General features: G+C 37.7%; 2 protein-coding genes across 14 annotated transcripts in view; one reads left to right on the forward strand and one right to left on the reverse strand.

The window, feature by feature from the left end:
• Positions 1 to 13,135, reverse strand: part of FUBP1 (far upstream element binding protein 1) — a 32,757-nt gene extending 19,622 nt beyond the window's left edge. For 5 of the 13 annotated variants that reach the window (XM_021678169.2, XM_021678164.1, XM_021678162.2 and 2 more), the window contains exons 1-14: positions 12,838 to 13,059; positions 7,342 to 7,432; positions 6,435 to 6,497; positions 5,578 to 5,616; positions 5,057 to 5,096; positions 4,511 to 4,563; positions 4,350 to 4,421; positions 4,166 to 4,223; positions 1,691 to 1,853; positions 1,500 to 1,598; positions 1,269 to 1,370; positions 938 to 1,040; positions 739 to 839; positions 219 to 360 (exon numbers count right to left, since the gene is read on the reverse strand). In XM_021678169.2, the coding sequence (XP_021533844.1) occupies positions 219 to 360; positions 739 to 839; positions 938 to 1,040; positions 1,269 to 1,370; positions 1,500 to 1,598; positions 1,691 to 1,853; positions 4,166 to 4,223; positions 4,350 to 4,421; positions 4,511 to 4,563; positions 5,057 to 5,096; positions 5,578 to 5,616; positions 6,435 to 6,497; positions 7,342 to 7,432; positions 12,838 to 12,957 (1,246 nt within the window). In that variant the 5' untranslated portion in view covers positions 12,958 to 13,059. Of the gene's footprint in view, positions 1 to 218; positions 361 to 738; positions 840 to 937; positions 1,041 to 1,268; positions 1,371 to 1,499; positions 1,599 to 1,690; positions 1,854 to 4,165; positions 4,224 to 4,349; positions 4,422 to 4,510; positions 4,564 to 5,056; positions 5,097 to 5,577; positions 5,617 to 6,434; positions 6,498 to 7,341; positions 7,433 to 12,837 lie in introns of all 13 variants that reach the window. The other 8 variants (XM_044914543.1, XM_021678176.2, XM_021678168.2 and 5 more) reach the window with 4 other exon arrangements.
• A 280-nt stretch (positions 13,136 to 13,415) lies between these two features.
• DNAJB4 (DnaJ heat shock protein family (Hsp40) member B4) overlaps positions 13,416 to 25,878 on the forward strand; it is a 44,069-nt gene continuing 31,606 nt past the window's right edge. The window contains exon 1 of the mRNA XM_021678179.1: positions 13,416 to 13,579. The gene's annotated coding sequence lies outside the window, so the exon portion shown is untranslated. The remainder of the gene's footprint in view (positions 13,580 to 25,878) is intronic.

The following is a 25,878-nucleotide window of genomic DNA, read 5'->3' on the forward strand; positions in this document are numbered from 1 at the left end:
CTGTTGGTCTCCTCTCTAGAAGCCAATGTGATTCAAATCCCATTTTTATTTTATATATAAGGCCCTTCATTTATGTTTTTGTTACAAATCAACGTAAGATACAGCCAAGGAAAAATCACTGCTATTGGTTTACAACAGAAATAGCATACAGAAAAATCAGGCCATGTGTTGAATTTTTACCCACACATCAAAACATTAAAGAGTTTAAAATACATTGCCTTTTCCTATTATTAATCCAGTTTTCCCAGTAGGTACAATGAAATTAAATTCCTGTAGTCCACCAGGTGGTCCCATGTTCCAGTTGCCTTGACCTCTACCTCTTCCTCGACCACCAGGTCCAGGTCCACCAGGATTACCAGCCTAAAAAAGAGAAAAACAAGAAGGAAAGAAAGTCAGCATAAACTCTTCTTTCCATGATAAAGTCATTACATGTCTATCTTCCTCAATCTTCATTTTCCTATACCAGAAATTCAAGAGGCTGGGAGATGATGTGGCCCAAATAGTCAACAAGTAATACCCACCATTTATTCTTTTTATACTGGGATGAATAAGACAATTCACATAGCTACCTTCCCACTCCCAAGATGTCTACCTCAAAGCAACTTAAACTTTCCAGTTATTAACAAAGTATCATCAGATTCTAATACAAAACTAAAGGGGGGGGGGACCCTTTCAGACTTGAAGGAAAACATTTTTTAAATGAAAACAAAACAATGAAAATATTAACATCTGTCAAACCTGAACACTTCGAAGAAGGTCTGTAATAATTTCTGCAGCATGTTGACATCGGTCTGGAGGTCCTGTTATTTGTGCTATTCTATCAGGTGTTGTTCCATCATCTTCAAAACCAAGAAACAAACTGGATTGAGTTAGCAGCAAATGTGTGTCAAAAAAGTAACTGCTGCTAACACATAGATAATGAAATATATGTACTCACCTGGCTTAAACTGAATTCGAACACCAGCATCATTTTGTATTTTTTTAATCATCTCTCCATTTCTTCCTATTACAATGCCAACAGCAAATCTTGGAATGGGGACCTTATACAAAGAAGACTAGGTATTAAGGAAAGTAATTTCCTGAAAATTAATCCACCTCAAACCATAAAAGTATATACAGCATTATGGTTGCATCAAATAGGGTAACAAGATATACATTCTGTACTCTAAGGCATAAGTTATGGGGGGGGGACGACTGGCAGGCGGGAGGGAATCCACATGTATTTATGAATTAGTATCAACCATTTCTGAATGGGTATTTTTACTTACATCTATCCCTTCATTTCCTCCTATTCTTGACCCATACTCATTTCGAACTTCTCTGAAACCACCTTGATCACGAATTAACTCTAACACCATTTCCTTGGCTTGCTGAAGTACAAACAAAAAAACAAAACAACACCCAACTTACAAAGCATGTCTCAAAACACTAATTATTCATATGGGTTCTGCCTATTCTGCCCCCAAATCCTTCTATGTAAGATATAAACTTAAGTTTACCTGAACTTTGTATGGGTCTCCTGTAATCCTAAGAGGTTTGTCAGCACCAGTGTTCTGAGGTCCATCTTGAATCATAACCATTTTAACTCCAGCCCGCTCCTATTAATCAAAGAAATCATATGTATTAACAAAAGGGGAGTGGAAGGAAACTGGCTTCAAAACAGATGAAAAGTAATTTTAGGAAGTAATACCTGAAGTTGTTTAATAGTTTCTCCCCCCTTTCCAATAACTAATCCTGCCTTGCTAGCTGGAATCATGATTTCCTGAACTGCATTTCCTGGTCCATCACCATGGTGGAAGCCGGGGGCTGGTCTTCCTTTTTCAACAATCTGGTCCAATAACCGTTTTGCTGATCTGTTAACAAATCAGGAGTCAAACAATAAGTTATGGCATACTCAAAAGTTTATCCAAATAGAGAAATACAAAATAATTTAAGCAGGTACTTCTCCCATCCCAATTCAGGTTTAGGTGGCTTAAAGCTAATTTAAGAATTTTAATTAAGAGAAAATGCCATCAGAAACGAAGAATGAAACTATGCAATAAATTTTCTAGGTATGTAATTTGCAGTATTTTTGAGGATAGTCCTAAATTTCCAAGAAGTAGCATTCTACTTTTTTTCCCCACTCTACTTCTAAAGTTATCTCAGAATTAAGCTATTTTGCCAATTAACTAAATGATGTATTTCCAATTTTAAGACGTCACTTTGGTCACTCACACATTAAAATTTATTTATCCATTCAAAAATACTTAAGAAATGTTAACTATATACCAGGTACTATTCTAGGTAATAGAGTTACAACACTGAATGAAACACACAGGGTTCCTGCTGGTATAGCTCACCTTTATTAAGTAACTAAAAACAACATGTTTGGTTAAGTGCTATAAACAAAATCAAAACAGGATAAGGGGGACAGAATGTGTGTGCATAAAGGTATGTTATTTTATGCAAAGCAGACGTAAAAGACTTTACTGATAAGGAGACATTCGAACTAAAATGTAAAGGAAGAGGGGGAGTAACTGAAAATATCAGAGGGAAAATATTCCAAAGAGTTAAGAGAAATTGCAAAGGACTCAGATGAGAAGTACTTGGTGTGCTGAAAGAATAGAAGCTAAATGGGGCTTGAACAGAGTTGGAAGAAGAGTGGTAAAAAACGAAGTGAGAAAGGTGTCAGATAAATCAGGCCATGATAAAGACACTGACTTTTACTCTAAGTGGTGAAGCATTAGAGGATTTGAGCAAAGTAATGATATGAACTGATTCACATTTTAAAAAGATCATATGGCTATACTATTGTTAAGAATAGATTATTGCTGAACAAGGCTAAAAAGAATGGAAACATGTTGAAATACAAAAAAATGGTCACAGACAAGGTGATAGTATAGAAGGTGGCAAGAGGCTGGATTCCAAATAAATTATGAAGAAAAATGACCAAAGAGAGTTGCTTATGGATAAATGAAGGACAAGAAAAGATAAATGTACTTTTAAAAACAGATTTATTTATTTATTTTAGATAGAGTGCCCATGTACAGGGATGGGGGTAGCGGAAGTGGCAGAGGAAGACGGAGAGTCTCAAGCAGACTCTGGGCTAAGCGCAGAGCCCGACCTCACAACCCTGAGATCAAGACCTGAGCTGAAACCAAGAGTCGGGTGCTTAACCGATGGTGCAACCAGGTGCCCCCCTCCAAAAGATAAAAGTATTAAAACAGTGTTGCCATACACTGAGATGAGAAGACAAAGCATGCTGGGAATGGGGTGGAAAACAATTATTAACAATCTAAAGTTTCAAATGTCTAGTAGACATAAGTGGAAATACTAAGTGAGCAGCTTGATAGGAGTCGAGAATTTAGAAAAAGAGCAAGGCTGAAAATAAAAATTTAGGAGTACATAAAATGTATGATATGTAAAGCTATATATTAAAGTTTACAGGGGCGCCTGGGTGGCTCAGTTAAGCATCTGCCTTTGGCTCAGGTCATGATCCCAGGGTCTGGGGATCGAGCCCCGCATCGGGCTCCCTGCTCAACAGGAAGCCTGCTTCTCCCTCTCCCATTCCCCCTGCCTGTGTTCCCTCTCTCGCTGTTGCTCTCTGTCAAATAAATAAAATCTAAAAAAAAAAAGTTTATAAAAGAGTAAATAAAGTCATCTAAAGAGTACATGTAGACAGACTGTAAGAAGACTGAATTTTGTGGCACTTTCATACTGAAAGGCCAGGAAGATAAAGCTGGACAACCAAGAATGCCTGAGAAAGAGCAGCTAGGGAGGGGATATCTCTAGGAAAGTAGTTCACTGTGTCAAACAATGTTGATAGGTGGAATGATGCAGAGGCCATTTGTGATCTTGAAAAGAGCAATTTTAATGGAACCATGGGAATAAAAGTCTGATTCACACAAGTTCAAGACAAAATGAAAACAGATGCAAACGATATGGCAAAGTGAACTACCCCTTTTAAGGAGTTCTATTGTGTAAGGAGGCAGAGAAATAGAAATGTAAGGTTCAAGGACAGGTTTTGTTAAGATGGAGGGATTTTCAAGCATCTTTCTATCTTGTTAGAAATTACCTAGAAAATGGGAAAATTAATAGTGCAGGAGAAAATCAGTTCTATTTAGGGGCAATGTCCTTTTTCAGCAGGAAAGAGAGGCTGGCCTCAGGCATATGATTTCATACTTACTGGACAGATTCAGGTGTTCCAGTTAGCATACAAGACCTTTCTGGAAGGCCACCACTGTCTGCAATTAAAAAAACACCAAAAATATTTTAGGCCAAGAAAAGATTATAACATCCTTTTCAGTAGTTACTTAAAAAAATATCCTAGTTCTCCAGTCACTCTGAAAATAGCAAAAGAATAACGTTACCAGGAGCTATCTGTATTTTGCATCCAGATTCTTGTTGTATGCGTGAGATCTGTTCACCACCTCTGCCAATTACTAGTAAAGAAAAAAGAAAAAAATTATTTGGTAAAGACTGTAAAGTATGTTTTGATTGTTTTCAAAGCTTTAAAAATTAGGCTACTTACTAAATCCAACCATTCCATCTGGAACTTTGTATTCTTCTGTCATTACAGACCTGCTAACAAAAGACAAAAACTAACGTTTTCCTTCAAAGAAAGAGAATTTGTTTACATATAAAAGGTAATCTAATAAAAATGGACATCTAATGGCTTAAACTAGGTTTTCAGGCACATATTCATAGTCAAAATACAGCTTGAGTAGTTCAAGTCAGAATCTTAAGGTGACACACATCAAGTGAGGAGGGTATGGCAGATGAACAGTCTGAAGGCATGAACTGCAAAGGAGTTGGGGTGGAGTTCAGGGAATGTTTTTTTAACAATTATTTTCATTCACTTTACTTCTAATATGTGGCTAATTCTTCCCATCCTTCCAAATTACAAATGCATCTCACTCAAAAGGAAAAATGATCATTCTATATCAACTTAAGTGGAGAGAAATGAATATACAAAAAAAATATACAGACACATTCACTATACACTAACTTGGTTGTGTTTTTACAGACCGTTCAACTAAAACTTGCGAAGTACTCTTTGAAAGGCATTTCACTATACCTTTGCTGCTGATGCATCGGTGGTAACTGTGTTCCAAAAGCTACCAAAAAATCAAATAAAATGAAAACTTTAAGTTCACACATATTTAACAATATAATCATATCAAGCAATACTAAAATTTTTCCCATACACATAGAAAACACCACCTTTAAGAGTAAAATTTTATGTAAAATACTTAAATAAACATTGACAGTGGGCAAGAAAAGTCAGTGAAATAGCAGGTATCTTTAACAATGACACAGAAACTGTTCCTTCTCAAGGGGCACAAGCTTAGGTTAAAAAATGGAGTTATAAAATATATTGAATATGAAAATAATTTAGCAATCAAATCTTATTACTATATACCTGGCCATAATTGAAGTGGGAGATTATGAAGACAGGAAGTAATATTTACAAAGACATTCATTCTAAAATATTCATGGCCATCAACTAACTCCAAAGACACCCAACAAAATCCAGGCACAAAACCCTGATATTAAAATCCAGTTACTTTAGCTTTTAACCCAATTTAAAATACTTACAGTCATTTTGAGGAGCAACTTTCTTAGCATCTGGTTGATCTGCAAAATTAAGAGCCTTTTAACTTTTTGCCAATAAATACAAATATAAGACTTAGCTAACCAGTGCCCAAGCAAGAATAAGTATCAATGTAAACACTTATTGAAATAGCTGAGGATAATTGTTGATCATTTGAACCAAAAGTGCCAAAACTTATCCCAAACTCTTAGTAATCAAAAGAAACATTACATTTCTTTCATTCTTTTCATGTTTAAAAGATGCACAGACATTTAAAAAAAATTCTTTTTGATTGTATCAAATCACTGACCTTAATGTATGTTAAGCACTTTAGAATGATACAAGACAAAGTTTTTAGGTCCATTACTAGCAAAATATCACATGCTAAAGGCTAATGATGCTTCCCACTGTAGGAACTGAAGACTGGAAGAAAAACAGAACCTATCAAAATGTGAAAATTTGACATATCAAAGTTGAGTGTATCTGACAGTGACCACAAGGCTATGCAAAATAAATAAATAAAAAAATCACATTACAAGGCAATCTCAATCTAAACTATTCTATTGTTCCTAACCAAACATTTCACAGCATACGCTTCAGCAGAAAAACTCAAAGCAACTACATGACTACCTTCATCTACATCCTTTACACAGATGAATACAATGCATACCTTAGAATAGACAACCTACATCTGAAAGTACTACATTTTCCTCCCCCCTTCAAACTTAAATGATTAAACATCAGAATGTTGTGCAGCAAAAATTCAGACACATGATCCAAGAATTATTTGTGTCCATTTAAGAATCCACTGGTTTATTTCACGTTTACATACTAAACACAGGTAATAAATAAAAATTCCTGCCTTTAAAAGGAGAGGGCATTCCCTCCCAGTGTGTTGTACTGCTCGGACTTGTCCAAGAGCCATCTACACATAAAATAAAAAGAATACATTACATACAACATCTGAAGCATCATTAGCTCATTTTTTTGTATATTAAAACCTCACTATAAATGTGAAAGACACTTAAATAAAAGGAAACCAAGTACACCTGGTCAAAAGCTACAAATACATTCTATAGGCTCATTCAGAATCCTCCTTAAAAAAAAAAAATTAAGTAAATAAAAGGGCAAAAAGAAAATGTATCAAAATTCATACATCTAAAACAAAAAAAAACTTGCAGACTTCTAAGTTCAGAAGCTTCAACAATTACGTTTTTTAAAAAAATACAAAGCACTGTAAATCTGTTTTAAGCCACATTTTGAGTTAAACCTGAAACACAAAACAAGGTACTAAAACAAAAAAAGTAACATAAAAAAAGGTATAACCTGCAACACACTACAGTAGCAAGCTATAGCAACATCAACCTTTAAAGTGAAATCTGAAATAGCAAAACAATGAAAACATAGCATTTAAAGATTAATTCACGTATGATGAGAAAAACCAGTGAAATGTCTTCTAAACATTTTATATTTTTGTTCTTTTCAGTATATTAACAAGATGTCTGTGCAAACTGTCAATCTGGCACAATCCTCAAAGAGAGAAAATGTTGTTTTCTACAAAGACAAAACTGGCTGATTGACTCAAAATTTTACCTACCTTGTCTAAGGTCTTTTCCCCCCCCCTTTCCTCCTGAGGCCAATATAAACCTTACAATTTTAAGAACATTATAAAAGTAACGTTCCAATAAAAGAACATTTGAAAAATATTGAAAATCACCTTCAACTAACCTGTGTGTGAAACAATTAAAATACTTATGACTATAACTTACCTCCATCTTCCAAAGGTCTTTTTTGTCCCCCATAACCATAGTCATTTGAATTCAGTGATGTACCAGCATCACCTCCAATTTTTGCTGCAATCTTAAAAAACAAAAGCACACCATCATTAAGGATAACATATCTACACTATTCAGTGCTATATTCCCTCATACATACATATGCTAAGTATCAAATACAAAAAAATTAATTTCAAAGAAAAACAAAAATTACAGATCAATGTATTACTACCAATAATAACTTCAAAGTTAAAAACATAACCATCATCTGGAATTAAGCTTCTGATAAATCTCTGTAAGAACAAAGAAGTAATCAGGAATCTTCAGAATTGACTGACCAACAAATAAATAGCTTTGGGGAAAATGTGGTCCTAATTCTATCTTCTCCATGGCTCTTTCCCATGACTCTTCAAAAAATGTTGTTGTAGGCACAGAGAATGTGAACACTTTATGGGATTCTAAGACTGTGTTGTCTAATAAGATAGATGCTAGCCACACATGGTTATCCGGCTAGCCCGAATTAAGTGTTAAATACACAAATGGATACAGAAAACTTGAATCAAACATAAGGAGTGGAAAGCATCTCAGTTTTAGCTCGAATTAAGTGTTAAATACACAAATGGATACTGAAAACTTGAATCAAACAAAGAGTGGAAAGCATCTCAGTTTTTTTTTATATTGCACACATGTCAAAATGGTAACCTTTTGGGTATGCTGCATTAAATAAAATATATGACTTGCATCATATTTCTATCAGACAATCCTGTTCTACGGAAACATGGGGGTGGGGGAAGTCTGCAAGGCTGTACCTCTAAGAAAAGTCTCAGCTACAGATTCTTAAAGACTTTTTTAGAGTGGGGCAAATAATTGCTTGCACTTAACTAAACATCATATAAAAAAATAGCAGCCTCAAGTCACAAGGCAGGACACAACCAGTGGGTTTTTACTCCATCTTTATATGGAAAGAGATATGAAACTAATATTGCTGAGTGCCAGCAATAGGCCAAACTCCATACTATATGTTTTATACTCATTTTGTCACTCAATCATCAAACAATCCTAAGAGGTGAGAATACTTAGTGAGATAGTGATCCATTTTACAGCAGAAAAAATCTCAAGAGGGAACTTAACCAGGTTACATGGTAAGTCAATGGTGGAGATGTCCCAATTTCTACATAGCTCCATGCTAATTACTCTAAGGGGGTAATCACCAAAGGTGAGTGATACGCTCATTGGAGGTTCATTAGATTATTCTGTTAATTTTGAGTATGTTTGAAATTTTCCATGTTAAAAAATTACACAGAAAATTCGAACTTCTGTTGCCTAGAATTCCCCCAAAGGGATCCTGATGTGGAACTAAACCAACTGCTTCATGCTTCATTATAATTAGAAAACTGGAAAGGATAAGTATATTCAACGACTTGAGTCTTAAAATCCATACATATCACTTAAAATTAAATATATGTATCAGTTCCCAACAGTACCTCCTGGGGTTTCCAGATTTCCCTTTTCCTCACAAAGCATATCAGGATTAAATATTAAAATGCTTGATTTAAAAAAGGCTTTGGGGGGCACCTGGCTGTCTCGGTCGGAAGAGCATGCAACTCTTGACCTCAGTCCACATCGGGTGTAGAGATTACTTAAAAAAAAAAAAAAAAAAAGCTCACTCTAACCTTCCTTAATCATCCTTTCACTTTCTCAAAAGCCTGTTCCATGTCTTTGAGCAGCTAATTAAAATCTTATTTCTTTTCTGAAAGGTTTCATCATACCTGAAAACAACTGCTTTTCCACCCCTTAAGTTTTTTTTTTTTTTTTTTTTAAAAGTTTTTTTTTTTTTTTTTGAGAGAGAGAGAATGAGAGAGAGCACATGAGAGGGGGGAGGGTCAGAGGGAGAAGCAGACTCCCTGCCGAGCAGGGAGCCCGATGCGGGACTCGATCCAGGGACTCCAGGATCATGACCTGAGCTGAAGGCAGTCGCTTAACCAACTGAGCCACCCAGGCGCCCTCCACCCCTTAAGTTTTAAACGCTTAACATCTGAACCGTTCCTCAGAACTTAAATACACTGCCCGGCACTGATTTTAGAGAAGAAAGCATTTCAGGCCAGACAGGATAGTAACTACTGATGATCTTAACCTGTGAATACCTTCTGCAGTTAGCTTTTATAAATGCATGAGTTTGCACAACACCACTCCCTGAACTCCAAGTAAACTCTGCATATAGAAAGGATACTTATTTATACCTCCTGATTATCCATTATTCATTGAATAGTTCTAAAACTATCCAAATGAAAATGAAAGCTTGATACTTCGTTCATTCAAAAGAAATCAGTAACACCATTTTAAAATTTCAGAAAGAGTACAGAGACATTAGAGAAGAGCTCTTAGTAAAAACACTAACAACCATTTTTTTTATCACTGTGCCCTCCTACAACAGAAGAATTTTTTATCATAATCAAGCTTTGCTATCCTGTCACAAAATGTAGAAACAAACAAAAGCAAAAACAAAAACAAAAACACCCAAAAACCCTACTCAAGTGTTCGTTTTCAGCAGAAATTATTGGTAACTGAAAAGTCAACAATTCTATTTTATAAAATTTTCATTGCATTCAAACATAATGCAGCCTGAATCACTTTTATAATCCAGGAAGAGATTTCAAGAATAACTGAGTACTTAAAGACTAATAGCTGTTTAGAAGCTAAAGAATCAGGGCTGATACTCTTGCTTCATTTGTGTTCTACCAATCATGGAGTCGCAGCCTGATTCACTTCTATCTTCATAAGGTCAAGGAGAAAAAAAGAGATACATTTTGCTTTTCCAGTATTTCAGAGACAAAACTGGTTTAGTGTGATCACCAAAGTCCTAACCAAAGAATGCCAACCCCACCCTTTGGAGTTACAGCTTGAAATACACAAATATAAATCTCTCAAATGGTTCCTAAACTAGAGAAGCAATCTGGTGCCCCTGTGCTGAATTTAGCTCAGAGGGTATTTAAAAAATCTGGAAATTTCACATTAAAAAATAAGCCACTGGAATTCTCTGGAAAAATGAGCAACTTGGTCTAAATTACCAGATGGCAGAAAGAGCTAGGTAGTAATCATTTGTCCTGCATTAACAAAGAACCGTCCAGTTAAAAAAGCCAATAGCATCCCCGTTAGTACACAGCTCTCTGAGGGCAAGAGGCTGTTCTTATACCTCCTCCTTCCAAGAACACAGCATAATACGCTGGACAAAGAAAAGAAACTTAAGGTTAGATGGGGATTTTGGAAATATAATCCGGCATGCTTTTACTATAGATAAGGAAAAAGTAGTTCAGACATTAACCTAACTTGTTTCTTCAGTCCAAGTACTCCTCCCTGTATTCCATTTATATATATCAGACAAGCAGCTACAACTGACATATGGAGGCATCTTCAAATGTAATCAGAAAGGGAAATTCAACTCAAAAGCTAAATTTAGGAATCTCAGGCTTAAGATCAATTCTGTAAAGAAACAACCAAATTATTACAGCAAGACATCTATAAAAATCATATCATTACAGCAAGAGCATTGAGGCAGCTGACCTATTGGCATAAAAAGTGAGTACAAGAAATCCAGTTTGAGGACAATTTCTGTATTTAAAAATTAAGCCATCTAACATAATCAGGAAATTACAGCTTAGCCAAATAATGAAGTCCAATTTTTAATTAAAGCATGGCAACATGAAGTCTTTCAGAAGTTGTATCCATCTGTACTCACCTCAATTTCCACCCTCTTTCCCCCAACCACCATTATCCTCCAGTGACTTCATTCCTGGGTTCCTGTCATTCCAAAAACCCTCATACCTTTGCACATGCTGCTGCTTTTCTCCACTGATCAAACTTTCACTCATTCTTTAATGCCTTGCTTAAAATATCAGTCCTTTGGCAGTTAGGCACCCCACTCTTTGGTGTTGTGTACAGTGCCTGACTCACAGCAGGAACTCTATAAATGTTTACAGAACAAGTGGATAAATTAACGGTGCCCATTTTTGTCTACTCCTCTCTGAAAGTATTAATCAGATACTACTATTCATTTGCATTTGGTTCCTTGATTGTATCATCACTTCCTAGAAGGCAGAAATACAATTCACACAGTAAAAAAAAAAAAATCTCTAATATCTAAGTACAATGTGCAGCACAAATTAATTTCAATACACCAGTCGAATAAAATAATTCAGGTGAGTCTTTCAACCAATCTAATAATAACCCACTAACCGTTTATGTCATTATATATGTTTCAGTCGCTATTCCAAAAATGTTCAGAAGTAAGAAAATTCAGGTGAAAAGTTGCACAATTAGTATTAATGGTGACTTTTTTGACTTTCTGATCATACACAAGTATAGGTAAGTTTAATTATAATGTGTTCACATAAAAATAAGAGCGATTTGTTACATTATTATAGAGTTTACGCAGTTTGACTCAAATGATGCTTTAATGGAACTGGAGGGTTAAAAAGGTTAACAACGTTAACTCCTAACGCAAACAAAACATACCACAAAATTAGTTTCTGATTCCCGTTCGCTTAACGCTGTAATCTAAAAATGTCTAGCACCTAATATGAAAAATGTCATAACGAGAATAAAATTATTTTGCTTACATACAACTCCATATCAACACCATACCTTTTTAGTTACAGTTATGTTAATGGACTATCTAATAAAGTTCAAATTAAGAAGCCTTTAAATTTCCTGGAGTAATTTTTTTTTTTTTTAAACAGCTTTCGTTTGGGAAAGAACTGCCTTCAGGGCAAATGTACGCACCTACGTAATACAAAGAGGTCTGGTCAGTTTACGACTCTGAACAGAGAGGCAGATTCAAACTGAAACTTCGGGTATAATGGGCCTGAAGCCATTTTGAGAAATAAGGGGAAAGGACTGGTAGAACACACTGACACGTAAATCCTGCTCTGAGGAAGGATTCCAACACGGGATACTAGTGCTCTCTTAAGTCTCTTCCTCGTAGATATGAAAGAGAATGATACCGAAAGATTAATTTCGACAGAGCTCGAATGAGCTGGAAGCTGTAAAGACTGCTCTACTGACATATCCCTCCCTTACTATGGCTCCTGAGGACAGACCCTAGTCCTCTCCCAAACTCATTACCAGAACCTTCCACACTATTGTGTAAAAACTAAACGCGCTTTATCCCATGGAGGAGAATGTTCACTCTGAAAAAAAGAAAATGCCAAGCTAACTCCTCAAAGAAGGGCGACTGCCGCAGAAGCTACAGACCTAAAGCCATCTATGCGTAACACGCGTTGGGGTTCTAAGTGGCTTAGACACCAAGATAAACAAAACCGAGCTCCAGCCTCCAAACTGTATTACCAACGTGGGGAACCATAAATCTCCTCACATTTCAGAGCCCGGAAGGGCACTTCTTTCCTCTTCCTCATGCGCGAAAAAGTAGCGGCCTACACAGCTAGCGGCCAATTACCATGAGCGTTCGGATCCCGCCGCGCGGTCCAGACTTACCTGCCGTGCTCTCTGCAGCGCATCTTTGAAAGCATCGTTAACTCCTCCACCACCACCGCCGCCGCCTCCACCACCAGCTGAGCCAGAAGAAGGTGGAGGCACCGTTGAGTAGTCTGCCATGTCTACGCTATAGTGGCCGCTGCCGCTTCTTCGCAGACACCTTCCCTCAGCCAACTGCTAAGAAAGAAAGAAAATGGCGGCCGTCGAGGCTGTATCACATTCTTGTGCGACCATCGTGCCGTAAAGGGGCGGAGATTGAAAGGAGAAAATCTCGCGATGTTTTGAAGCAACGAACTGGTGTGGGGATGGGGCTGAAAAACAAGGAGAAGCAGAAGGATGTTGCGAGACTTGTGTTTAAGATATCGCGAGAGTGGGATTTATTTTTGGCGCCTCCTCTACGCGCATTCTCTTGTTGAAGCTGTGTTGCTTGTACTTCCGGGGTGGTGGGTGAGACTAGTGCGGTGATCCCGGTTGGCTTGCGTTTTTTAAGACCTGAAGAAAGAGTAGTTGTTTTTTATTGGTTGCAGACTCGGGGAGGGACTGTGGGTGAATTTTGCGCCAAGGGTCATTCTGTGTATCCATAGGAAAGGGAGTCACGTCGACAGGCGTAAGGGCGACGCTACAGTATCTCGAGGGCGCCGCAACCAGGAGTGTCCCCGGTAGAAGTGCGCCCGGGACGCCAAGCGGAGATGTTTCCGAAAACGTCCGCCCGGTCTGGCGGGATCTCGTCCTGATTTTCAGGGTAGTAAAGTGTCCCTGTATTTTACTTATAGATTGGCAGATTTGTTTTATCACAAGTGGGGGTGAATTCAGGTTAGAGGCCTCTTAGTTCTCGAGCTGATTTCGATATTTTTGTGTAATGTCGATGAGGCTGTGAAATCACGACTGCCCTTTGCCTCTTAAAAACGTGATTGTTCGTAAAATTCCGTTGTAACTACACTTAATAACCTAATACTGTATTTGTCCAGGGCCAGTTTTATTGAGGTCATCTTATAATTAACAACAACATCCATCTCTTGACCAAAATTGACTTTGTGGCTCCCTAAAAGTAGTTTACCCCAGCCCCTGCCTATGAGAACCCAAATGTAATGTTCTGAATTGTCATCCCGGGACTGGATAACTTTTTAAGTGTGTGTATTTTCTGTTATCTAAGTGAACTTTACCAGTTTTGGCATTTTATGTTTTGTGAATTAGGGCTAAAAAAGTACTTTTCCCATTGCTAGTTTTAAGAGTAATTGGAAGAAATGTGTGTTGCGGTCTTCCTGGTAATTAATGTGTCCGCTTGTTCAGGGCCCTAAGTAAGTCAGATAACTAGACAGATACATGCATATAGCTACAAGTGGGCGGTCATTTTCCTCCAACGAATCTTTTCCTACCGTCTTAACCATTAATAGCTCTGATTATCTTCTTCAGTGTTCATACCTATCCCTTTAAATTTGGAGGGGTGAGGATTTGTATTTGGAAAAGCAGCAAATGTATTGGACTACAGATTTAAGTATAACTGGAAAAAAAAAGACTAAAAGCATTGTTGGGGGTATTGCTAAACAAAATTTTTTCAGTTATGTTTTGAGAAAGTTTGTCTAACAAATGACATTTATTAATCAATTGATTTTTTCGTATTTTATTAACTGGACATATACCAGTCCTTCTGATCAACGTAATGTTAACCACAGAGTGATATAATATACCTCCAAACAAACTTTATTTCTATTTTCGTTGTGTCTAAATATTCAAAGTAAGGCCCTTCATCTGTAGTTTATTTGTAGACTGTCCTGGAACCAGGACATTGAGAACCACTGGTCAGCCTTCATTCCTGCCCCTTCCTCTCCATTGGGAAGACCTCTCTACCATACTTTCGTGGTATATTCCAAATTCTATTAATTTTCATTTCTACTACTCCCAAGTTACCATCACCTCAGTCCTGGACTGTAATAGTATTCTACTTGGTTTTTCTGCTTCCACCTTTAAATCTCTACAATTTGCTTTTTTAAAATTATGAAATTATAAAAATATGTAATATACATGTTAAGTTCTCAAAAGTAACAAGGATCCATTACCAGTACTTTTGAAGTTCAAGCCTCTACCTGATTATATTACAGTTGTTTCTTCATATAGCAGCTTGAATGATTCCTTTAAAACAAATCAGATCATCTAATCTTTGTCTTCCTATTATACTTTTTTATTTATTTTTTTTTTTAAAAAGATTTTATTTATTTGAGAGAGAGAATGAGATAGAGAGAGAGCATGAGAGGGGGGAGGGTCAGAGGGAGAAGCAGACTCCCTGCTGAGCAGGGAGCCTGATGCGGGACTCGATCCCGGGACTCCAGGATCATGACCTGAGCCGAAGGCAGTCGCTCAACCAACTGAGCCACCCAGGCGCCCCCCTATTATACTTTTTTAAAGATTTATTTCAGAGAGCATGCATGGCGGGGGTGGGCAGAAGGGTAGAAGGAGAGGAAGAAGGAGAGAAGAAGACTCCCCACTGAGTGGGGAACCCGACACTGGGCTCCATCTCACAACCCTGAGATCATGACCTGAGCTGAAACAAAGTTGGACACTTAACTGACTGAGCCACCCAGGCGCCCCAAGTATTGCACTTTAAATCCTCTCTCCTGGAGTGGTGTAAGGGCTCCATATGATCAGGCTACTGTCTCTAAATACTCCTCCCTTTCATTCTTCTTCACTCACCTTGCTGTCCAAGATACTTGCTGCCTTTGGGATTTTATATTTGTTTTTTCTTCTGCCTGGCCTGGATGCTTTTATAGACTTTCACATGGATGATATGTCCTCATCATTCGAGGCTCAGTTCAGATGTCACCTCCTTAGGCCATCTCGGACCTCTAGTTGTGCCATTCTGCAATCACTATCCCATTATCATTTTATAGCGTTTATCTGAAGTTATGTTCTATGTGTTTACTTGTTTATTGTTTCTTTTCCTTTAGAATTTAAACTGGAGAATAAGGACTGTCTATCTACCATTGACCAGTCCCTAATGCCTAGTCAGCATTTTAGATATTTGTTCAAAGAATGCATATTGAAAAAAATCTGCCTCTACATTTTAGTTGGTTTTGTGACCTTGGGCAAGTAACTTAGTCTCTGTGTCTCAGATTTCTCATCTGCATTGATGATCATAACTTCCTTTACTGTCTTCAAATGAGATATTTGTGAGCTCTTCAGAAACCAGAAAGTGCTGTGCAAATGGAAACTAGTAATAAACATGTAATTCAGCTTCTGGCATTTTATAATAAAGAAAGGATAATCCATGTACATTTTTTGAATTGCAGTTATGTTCAAATCTTAGTTTTGGTAAACCCCAGGATCCTGCTAGAGCAACTGAATTGTGGGAAAACTAATCAGTAACTTTTGATTAGGCTATGTGAGTTCTCAGTCCACTCATTCTTCTCAAAGCCATTTGTACTTTTCTGTTACTGTTATAATTGATGAGATCAGGCTTTTTTTTTTAAGATTTTTATTTTTTTATTTGACAGAGAGAGCACAAGCAGGGGGAGCGGCAGGCAGAGGGAGAAACAGGCTTCCGCTGAGCAGAGAGGCCGACTCGGGACTCTATCCCAGGAGCCTAGGATCATGACCCGAGCCAAAGGCAGACGCTCAAAGGACTGAGCCACCCAGGCACCCAACATCAGGCTTTTCTTGACTAAATTTATTCCCTTTGGCAATGTAAATTTCTTAAAAGTGGGTGTATCATAGCTAATAATCTAAAATTGGCTTATTATGCTTTGAGAGTTGGCTAAATATTTGCCTGGATTATATTTTATAGTCAGACTCTTACCACAGAAATTGGTATTTCATATTTTATCCTTAGGATGAAGCAAAAGTTGGTGTTTTTGAACTTCCAGAAGTATAGTAGGGAGCATTTAGATTTACCAAATAACAGAGTGAAAAGATTAGCAAATGTAATAAAAGTTGGACTATTAAATGCACTGGCAAGTTTCTTCTTTTACCTTCTGACTTACTGGTTACCAAATGACTGTGATTTTTTTCTTAGCACAATTTTCACTTTGGATTTATTAAATCTGTGAAATAGTAACAGATTCTTATTTTTAGCTATTGGAGAAAAATAGTCCATTATGGATTTTACCCACCTCACCCTAATCCATTATGGCTTTTTTAACAGGCTTTTTTGTTTGTTTGTTTTTAGATTATTTATTTATTTGACAGCGAGAGACACAGCGAGAGAGGGTACACAAGCAGTGGGAGAAGGAGAAGCAGGCTCCCTGCAGAGCAGGGAGCCCGATGCCGGGCTCCATCCCAGGACCCTGGGATCATGACCTGAGCCGAAGGCAGACACTTAACAACTGAGCTACCCAGGTGCCTCCCCACCCCTTTTTTTTTAAGATTTATTTTAGAGAGGGAGAGAGAGTCCCAAGCAGACTCTGCGCTGAGCTCAGAGCCTGACAAGGGGCTCCATCTCATGACCCTGAGATCATGACCTGAGCTGAAACCAAGAGTAGGATGCAAAACTGACTGTGCCACCCAGGCTTCCCTTAACAGGCATTTTAGAGTGACAAAATTGGACAGGCTTCCTGCCTCAACTTTCTACCGATCACCTATCTCCTAATAACTCTTGGCCAGAAGGATCTGATAACTTCATGCTATATACTGTGTGTCATTTAAACCAGGCCAATATTTCCTCAGTACACAGTCACAACAGATTCAGGTTAGATGTGAGAAGAAAAGTTGCCACTTCAAATTAAATAGTCCAGGATGTCATTAGGGTGTTTGATCATTAGGTTGGTTATTGGTTTAATGACTTTTATATCCCTTTTGACTGAGTTTTTAGAATTCTATTTCAGACTAAGGTGTGAATGGAAGCAGTATATATTAGCATTTTATTTTTTTTTAAAGATTTTATTTTTGTGAGAAAAATTTATTTATTTTAAGAGAGAGAGCATGTGAGTGCATGAGTTGGGGGGGGAGGGGCAGAGGGAGAAGCCAACTCCCCACCGAGCAGGGAGCCTGATGTGCAACTCGATCCCAGGACTCTGGGATCATGACCTGAGCCAAAGGCAGACAACTGAGCCACCCAGGCACCCATATATTTTAGAGAACAAAGTTGTTAACACAAATTAACTGGAGAAAAACAGTTTGACCAGTGTCTGAAACTGGAGGCAGCCCCAGATAGTGGAAAGGACGCTGGACTAGGCCCAAGAGGATCTGTGTTCAAGTACGACCCATGTGCCCTTTGGTAAGTCACACAACTTCCTTTTACCAGCATACCAAAAAGAGAGGGCAATTTAATCTGTTTCTGAAAAGTAGCCAACAGTAAAGGATAATAAAAAGTCTTATGTTTTTACAGTGTGACTTCTGTCTGTTACCCTTTCAGAAATTAAAATACTATCCTCTCACCCTCAGTTTATTAGAAATTTCTTATCTAATTTGGTTGCCAAATTTGATAGTGTGTCCTGATTTAAGGGCTGTAAGAAGACTGAAGAATACTAGGATATTGCTTATGATCACTGATTTGCCCTAAATCCAGACTTTTATTATCCTCATCATTCTCACTTATCCATAACTGCAGAGCTCCCTTTTTGTCAGGTACACTTCCCACCTCTTCCATTTTACTGTTGCCTGGTAATTTCCATTTTTCCAGAAAGCCTGTAGAGAACTCTAAAATTTAGGGATTCTTTGTTGTCATGTACTACATCATGGCAATAATAGCATAGTATCACTTATTTATTTGGAATTCCCACTAAATTGTAAGGTCGGTGACAATAAAGGCCATGTCTTTTTCTGTGTCTTTACTGCATAGCACACTCAGCAATAGCTTATAGTGGCTAGTGCTATATACTGGGCCTTATTCTAAGTGCTTTATCTGTATTTAATTCATTTATTCTTACAATACCTCTATGAGGTGCTTATTAAAATCTCCATTTTGCTGGGGTACAGGTAAGTTAACTAACTTGCCCAAGGTCACATGTTAGTGTTAGTGATCTGAACCCAGGCAACGTGTGTTGAAAGAATGGAAGAATCTATAAAAAGTCAAGTAATGAAATGGATCTCTGTAATTTCTGTGGTGTGGTTCACAACTTAGTATTTCTTACTTAGATTTTAAAAATACTTGCATTTGTTTTTATCAAGATATATGCCAAAGTTCTTCATGAGAAGGCAGGTCTTGATGTAATAAAAATATTACATACAAAATTAAAGAACCCATATGTTGTATAATAGGATAGAAGCTTGTTTTTCTGTGTTAATTGCATTGGTTGGATTAGTAATATGCTTTACTAAAATATACATAGTGCTCTATGCTGTGTGAATGTGTGAGAGCGTATGTGTATACATACATATTTGGTATGATTAGTGTTATTTTTCAAATACATTATTTAGGGGATTTATGTGTTTGTAATCCACATTACTAGATTATAAGCTCTTCAAGAAAAGGATTGCTTAATTTTAATTTTTCCTCTGTATTACCACACAGCATCTATGATAGTGTTTGTACTGTTGGCATATTGGATTCCTCTACAAAATAGCCCACCTCCCAAAAAAAGCATACCAAGAGTTTTAAAATCAGACTCTTAGGAAAATTAAAATTCTTTATAGTTTAATCTTTTAGAACAATTAATGCTTGAGACAAAGGTTCTTCATGAAAATAAGAAAAATTTTCTTTGCCCTTCAGCGAAGGCAGAGGGTATATATGGGGGAAGAGAAAGGGACTTGCTAAAGTACTGTTTCCCAACTTTACAGGGTTCTTCAAATTTAATGAGAGAAGGACCATCCTTACTGTATCATACACAGGGCCTCTTTGAATATATAAATAGTGTTTGGCTAGTTGCACACATCTTTTGGCAGCCTGTGTGTAAGCAGGATCTGTCCTTTGACCAGGATCAGGGGAGATACAGCACAGCATCATAAAATATATAGGAAATTGAATATCAATATTTAGTGAAAAAAATTCAGAGCTGCCTGCCCTTATTGATATACCGTAATGCTCCCTTACTGTAGGGATAATGCTGGGTTGAAAATTTGGTACTCCTGACAGCATCTGTCTCAAAAAACTGGCTTTACCACCCAGTTCCTGAGTAATTTTAGTTAAATCTATAGCATACATCCCAATAACTTAGAATAAACCTGGTATATAATGCTGCCGAGCAGGGAGCCCGATGCGGGACTCAGTCCTGGGACTCCAGGATCATGATCTGATCCGAAGGCAGTTGCTTAACCAGCTGAGCCATCCAGGCGCCCTAAAATCATCTTTTTTCATGAACCTTAACCTGACTAACCAATTCCATTGATCTTTTACTTAATTCAGTGCATTGGTTACAGGGAGCTGCTATATCCGAGACACAATTATTGCTAATTGAAAATGTTAAAGCTGAGCCCTAGCCCCCACTCCCAGAGACTGATTTCACTGGTCTATATCTGTATGTGTAACAACTTCCTAAGTTGATCCTTAAAGTGCAGCCCACACTTGAGAGCCACTGAAGTATAACTGCTCCATCAGACTTTTGCTAATTTTTGATGCCTTATAGTTTGTTCTCTAGTTGTTATGGGCATTTAGTCAAGAGAACTCAAGGTCTAGAAGCATTTTCTTCTTTTTTTTAAAAAATTTTTATTTATTTGAGAGAGAGAGCACGTGAGAGGGGGGCGGGTTAGAGGGAGAAGCAGACTCCCTGCGGAGCAGGGAGCCCAATGTGGGACTCGATCCAGGGACTCGATCCAGGGACTCCAGGATCATGACCTGAGCCGAAGGCAGTGGCTTAACCAACTGAGCCACCTAGGCACCCTAGAAGCATTTTCTGTTTTTTAACCCTATCAGTTTTTTGTTGATCTAAGCTAGGGCAGTGTTTCTTAAACAAGGGTATGTTTGAGAAAAACCCTGCATTATCTGGGTGTTTTTTAAAAATGTGGATATTTGGGCCTAATGAAACTTGTTTTAGGAAATCCACATTTCTTATTTAAAGAAAAAAAAAAGCATCATAGTTGATTCTTACGCTTATCAGTTTGAAAACTGCCCTCTTATGCAAAAAGTTTAATAAATACAGAATTTAGCTTAATTAAATTTTGTTTCCCCAGCTAGACTAGTACATGTTCTGAACACAGAGGTCTTGTTCTCTCCCCTTTTCTCTCTGTATAAAAGAGGGCTGGTTGAGGACTGAATCTTACTCTTTGGTTTGCCCAGTATGGCTTGGTGCTTTTATGTTGGTAAAATCTTAATATCAAATTGAATTGTTTGTTATCATAGTTACCACTTCCCTGCAAAGCTATAGTTCAAATTGTTGAATATGTGGTTATGAATATTGGGGGCTTTTGAGGCTCTATAGCATGGAAAAGAAGCTTCACTCAATTTTTCTTAGGATAGCAGACTTGGAAAGACCTTGAAGATCATCTAATCTGTTTCTGTCATATTATGGTGGAGGAAATTGTGACCTGGATTGCTTGAGAGCCATGCACAGAGTGACAAGATTAATTGCAGAGTCAACACTAGATTCCTAATCCAGTGCTCTTAATTTCATCAAAGAACTCTGAAGCAGCAGTGATTGGGTTAAATTTCAGTTGGAGGTTTTCTGCTTCTTAGAACCAAAACCAAAAACATCTTGATTTTTGTAATCAGGACATCTACCTTTACTCACAACATTTATGCTTTGAAATAGATTATTGAAAGAGGATCTTTGCCAATGAAATCCTTAACTGAAGATGGGTGGGTATGAGATGTAAAGCCCACTTGGCATACAGTTTTGTTGTTGTTTTTTAGTGGAACTTTGCTTCTCTGTCCTGACATTTCCATGTCTCTATTTATAGCAGTGATCTCTTTGGAATTTGCCTTCTGATTCTGTTTGTTCTTTTATGTTGCTTCATATTAACTGATATTCTCACTTCATTTTTGTTAAGATACATTTGAAAGGATTGGAAAATGAAAAGAAGGAATTAAAATTTTTAAAAGGAGCATCTGAAATTGTTATTTTTCTTTGATTTACCATAATCATTGTTTATAACAGGTCATCTAATTGTAGTACCTAGTGATACAAATACTAATTTTTCAAGATAGAATGGTAGTTTATTTTTTAAATTTAAGATCATATGAAGCCTACAGTAAATTTCTTTTATCCAGGACAGATAATGCTTTTAGAGTCTTAACAACCTTGCTCTTTAAGGATGTACTTTGATGCAGGTGAAGACCAAGAGATTTTTACTTAGAGCCTTTAAAATGGTAAACTCCTTAAGGGTGAGAACTGTTTTATTTACCTTTGTGATTAACATAATACCTGTCATCCAGTAGGTGCTTATTTATTCGATTCAGTAAAAATGCTGGGCATTGTTCTAAGTGCTGGAGATACAGTAGTGAACAAAATAGACAAATATGCCTACCCTCATGGAGCTTATTCTAGGGAGTGAATATTGAATGAAACCATGAATCACTGCAAAGACTCCATCTTTGTTTTCAGATAGTTCTTTGCATCAGTCTAACAAAGAATATTCTGGAGTTGTGAGTTTGAGCCCCACGTTGGGTGTAGAGATTACTTAAAATCTTTAAAAAAGTAACCTGTAGTTTATTTAGTAATGGGTTGAAGACTTGGAATGGAAGAAACTTAATGATCAGATTATTCATTCATTAAACATTTACTTCTTGAGTGTGCATATGTAAAATTATTTGGAATACTCACATAATTGCCAGTTACTGTCATCCTGATTCTCATTCACTTGTGTTCTGTGTGCAACCCTGTGTAAAGGCCTCAGTTGCTAGCCAAGCCACAACCAGGGAATTTCATCTCAAATCAGATGCTACCGAGTGCCTCTGACTATTCTGACCAGCAACTCCATATTCACCAAAGTTCTAGTTGTTTGCTTGTTTATTGTCTGTCCTTCACACCAAAGTGTGAGCTCCACAGAACATCTTGTGTATTTTAGTTAGCACTGAATCCCAAGTACATAAAATAGCATGCCACAGTGTGTGTTAGTAAATAGTAACCAATCAGTCCCTGAGCACTCATACAATTACATTCCCTCTCATTGGCATAACCTACGTCTAGTCTTCACACTACTCAAAAAATAAAAATCTTCAACTCTAATATTCTTCTCTTAAGAAGAACTCTCTATCTTGTTTACTAATCTACTCTATCTGTTCTTCTGACACTTCCCTTTTCTTTCAATCTCTATTACTTCCTGGCCTTAGTTTGCCAGTCCCTTCAAGAATTCCCAACTCCAGGGCGCCTGGGTGGCTCAGTTGGTTAAGTGACTGCCTTCGGCTCAGGTCATGATCCTGGAGTCCCTAGATCGAGTCCCGCATCGGGCTCCCTGCTCGGCAGGGAGGCTGCTTCTCCCTGACCTTCCCCCCCCCCCCATGTGCTTTCTCTCTCTCTCATTCTCTCTCTCTCAAATAAATAAATAAAATCTTAAAAAAAAAAAAAGAATTCCCAACTCCCATTCCCCTTGTCTTTCAGTAGTGTCCACTCTAAATCCACAACTCCTAATCACTTAAAATAGACACTGGAGTTAGATGAGCTTCAGTTCACCATTTGTTATCTAAGTGCTAGGTTATTTAACCTTGCCAACTTTAACCTTTTTTGTTTCAGTTTGTTCATTTGTGTTTAAATCTGTTTTTATTTTTAAATTAAACTCTACGCCCAACGTGGGGCTCAAACTCACGATCCCAAGATCAAAAGTCATATGCTTTATTGACTGGGCCAGCCAGGCACCCCCTGAGTTTCAGTTTGTTTTTTGATACCCTAAGCATTGCTATGAAAATTAAAAATGAGATTATTATAACCAGATGCTATTTCCCATAAGTAATGAAAACCCGTATTAAATAATAACCAAAAAATCCAGGCATAGAGTGGCCCTACGGCTGGTTGATTTACAGCTCAGCAATACATGAGATACCCATGTTTTTTTCATCTTTGCCCTTTGCCATCCTCAGCTAGTGGCTTAATGCTCCTAATGATTGCATAAGGGTTGCCATGGTTCCCAGTGTTATGCAGTCATAACTGTAAAGTGGGAGAAGAAAGTTTCTTGTCTTTAAAAGCAAGGAAACCTTTCTACTACCCGCTTCCCCTGAACACCAATCGGACTAACCTTGTGCTGACCAAAGCTGAATCACAGGCTTACTCTAGCAAGTAACGTACTTGGTTCTGAATAATTAAGATTCATCTCCTGGGGATAAGGGAGAGGGTCCCACCTTCCTAGTAATAGTTATTATTACTACTGCATTTGTGGATCTTAGGACTCTGTCCTTGGAACTTTTTTTTCCCCATCCACATTCACTCTAGTATAATCTCTAGCCTCAAGGTTTTAATTTCACCTCTACTCCCAATTTTTCATCTTCCGTCTGGACTGCTTCTATGAATACTAGACTCATATATCCAACTGCTTATTAGATACTACCATTCGTAAGTTTAATAAGCATCTTAAACTTAATATGTCCAATATTGAACTCCCCAATTCCCCACCCCTCAGCTCTTCTATCTTCCTATATTAGTCAATAGCAATTTTGTTAGTACAAATACCATTTTCTCTGTGAAGCCATTTCTGCCCACCCCATCTAAAATTTTAATTCTTTTATTTTCCTTAGCTCCTACCATCATCTAACATTGCATATAGTAGTGTTTTTTTAAATATTTTTAATTATTGGGGCGCCTGGGTGGCTCAGTTGGTTAAGCGACTGCCTTCAGCTCAGGTCATGATCCTGGAGTCCCAGGATCGAGCCCCGCGTCAGGCTCCCTGCTCAGCAGGGAGTCTGCTTCTCCTTCTGACCCTCCCCCCTCTCATGCTCTCTCTCTCTATCTCATTCTCTCTCTCAAATAAATAAATAAATAAAATCTTTAAAAATATATATTTTTAATTATTAAGAAATCTTTATAGGAGTGCCTGGGTGGCTCAGTCAGTTAAGCGGCTGACTCTTGGTTTCCTCATGATCTCAGGGTCCTGGGATTGAGCCTGGAGTGGAGCTCCATGCTCTGCACAGAGTCTGCTAGAGATTCTCTTCCTCTTCCTCTCCCTCTCGCTCCCCTTTTACCCCTCCCCCTACTCTCACATGCTTGCTTTCTCTCTCTCTCTCTCTCTCTCTCTCTCTCTCAAAAGATCTTTAAAAAAAATCTTTATAGGGATGCCTGGTTGGCTCAGAGTTAAGCGTGGGCCTTTGGCTCCAGTCGTGATCCCAGGGTCCTGGGGTCGAGTCCTGCACTGAGCTCCTTGCTCAGTGGGGAGGCTTCTTCTCCCTCTGCCTGCCACTGCCATTCCCCCTGCTTGTGCACACTCTCTCTTTCTCTCTCTCTGACAAATAAAGAAAATCTTTAAAAAAAAAGAAAAAAAATTCTTAAAAAAATATCTTCTATCTTCCCCATTAGAACGTAAAGTACATGAGGCAGGAATTTTTGTTCAAACTGTATCCCCAGTACCTAGAAAGGTGCTTTGGCATATGGAAGGTCCTTAAAATGTTTGTAAAGAAATGAATGTTTATTCATCATGATTTCTTGGTTTCAGCTGGGTCCAATTTACTAATCTCACTTGTTTCCGATCAGTTTCCTTCCTGTTTCTCATAACTGCTATGCCAGACCATCACCATTCTTATCAAATGCTCTACTTTCATTCTTAGCTCTGTAGTAGTGGATTTCCTTTTTAAAAAATTTTTTAAAGAACATGGCTAGCATCTATGAACTTCTTGTTCTTCCTAGTCCATCCTCTTGTCTTCAAATTTATAAATTGGTCCTTACCTATTTTCTGTTAATCTCAGAGCCCACTTCTCATTTTGTTCAAATTTTATCTACTTATACTCTTGGTACCAAACCCTCCTATCTTCTCTGAACCTTACCTAAACAATCATTTCTTAAGTATTTTTATATATCTCATTTTCCTCTACATTGTTTTCTTCTTCTCTTGACCATCTTAAAACCTCCTTTATTCCCTCCTTTATATATAATTCTCTTCTTTCCTTCAGATGACTTTCTTGAAATGTTTAAATTTACTATTCTATTTTCATGCCCCTCTTGTTCATTTCCCTGGATTCTGGCTTTTGCTTTTCGTTGCCTATAATTACATCTACTTCAGAGGATTGTGAGAGATTAGATGAGGTTATAGTCTTGT

This window comes from Neomonachus schauinslandi, chromosome 4 (genome assembly GCF_002201575.2).
Source record: "Neomonachus schauinslandi chromosome 4, ASM220157v2, whole genome shotgun sequence".
NCBI lineage: Eukaryota > Metazoa > Chordata > Mammalia > Carnivora > Phocidae > Neomonachus > Neomonachus schauinslandi.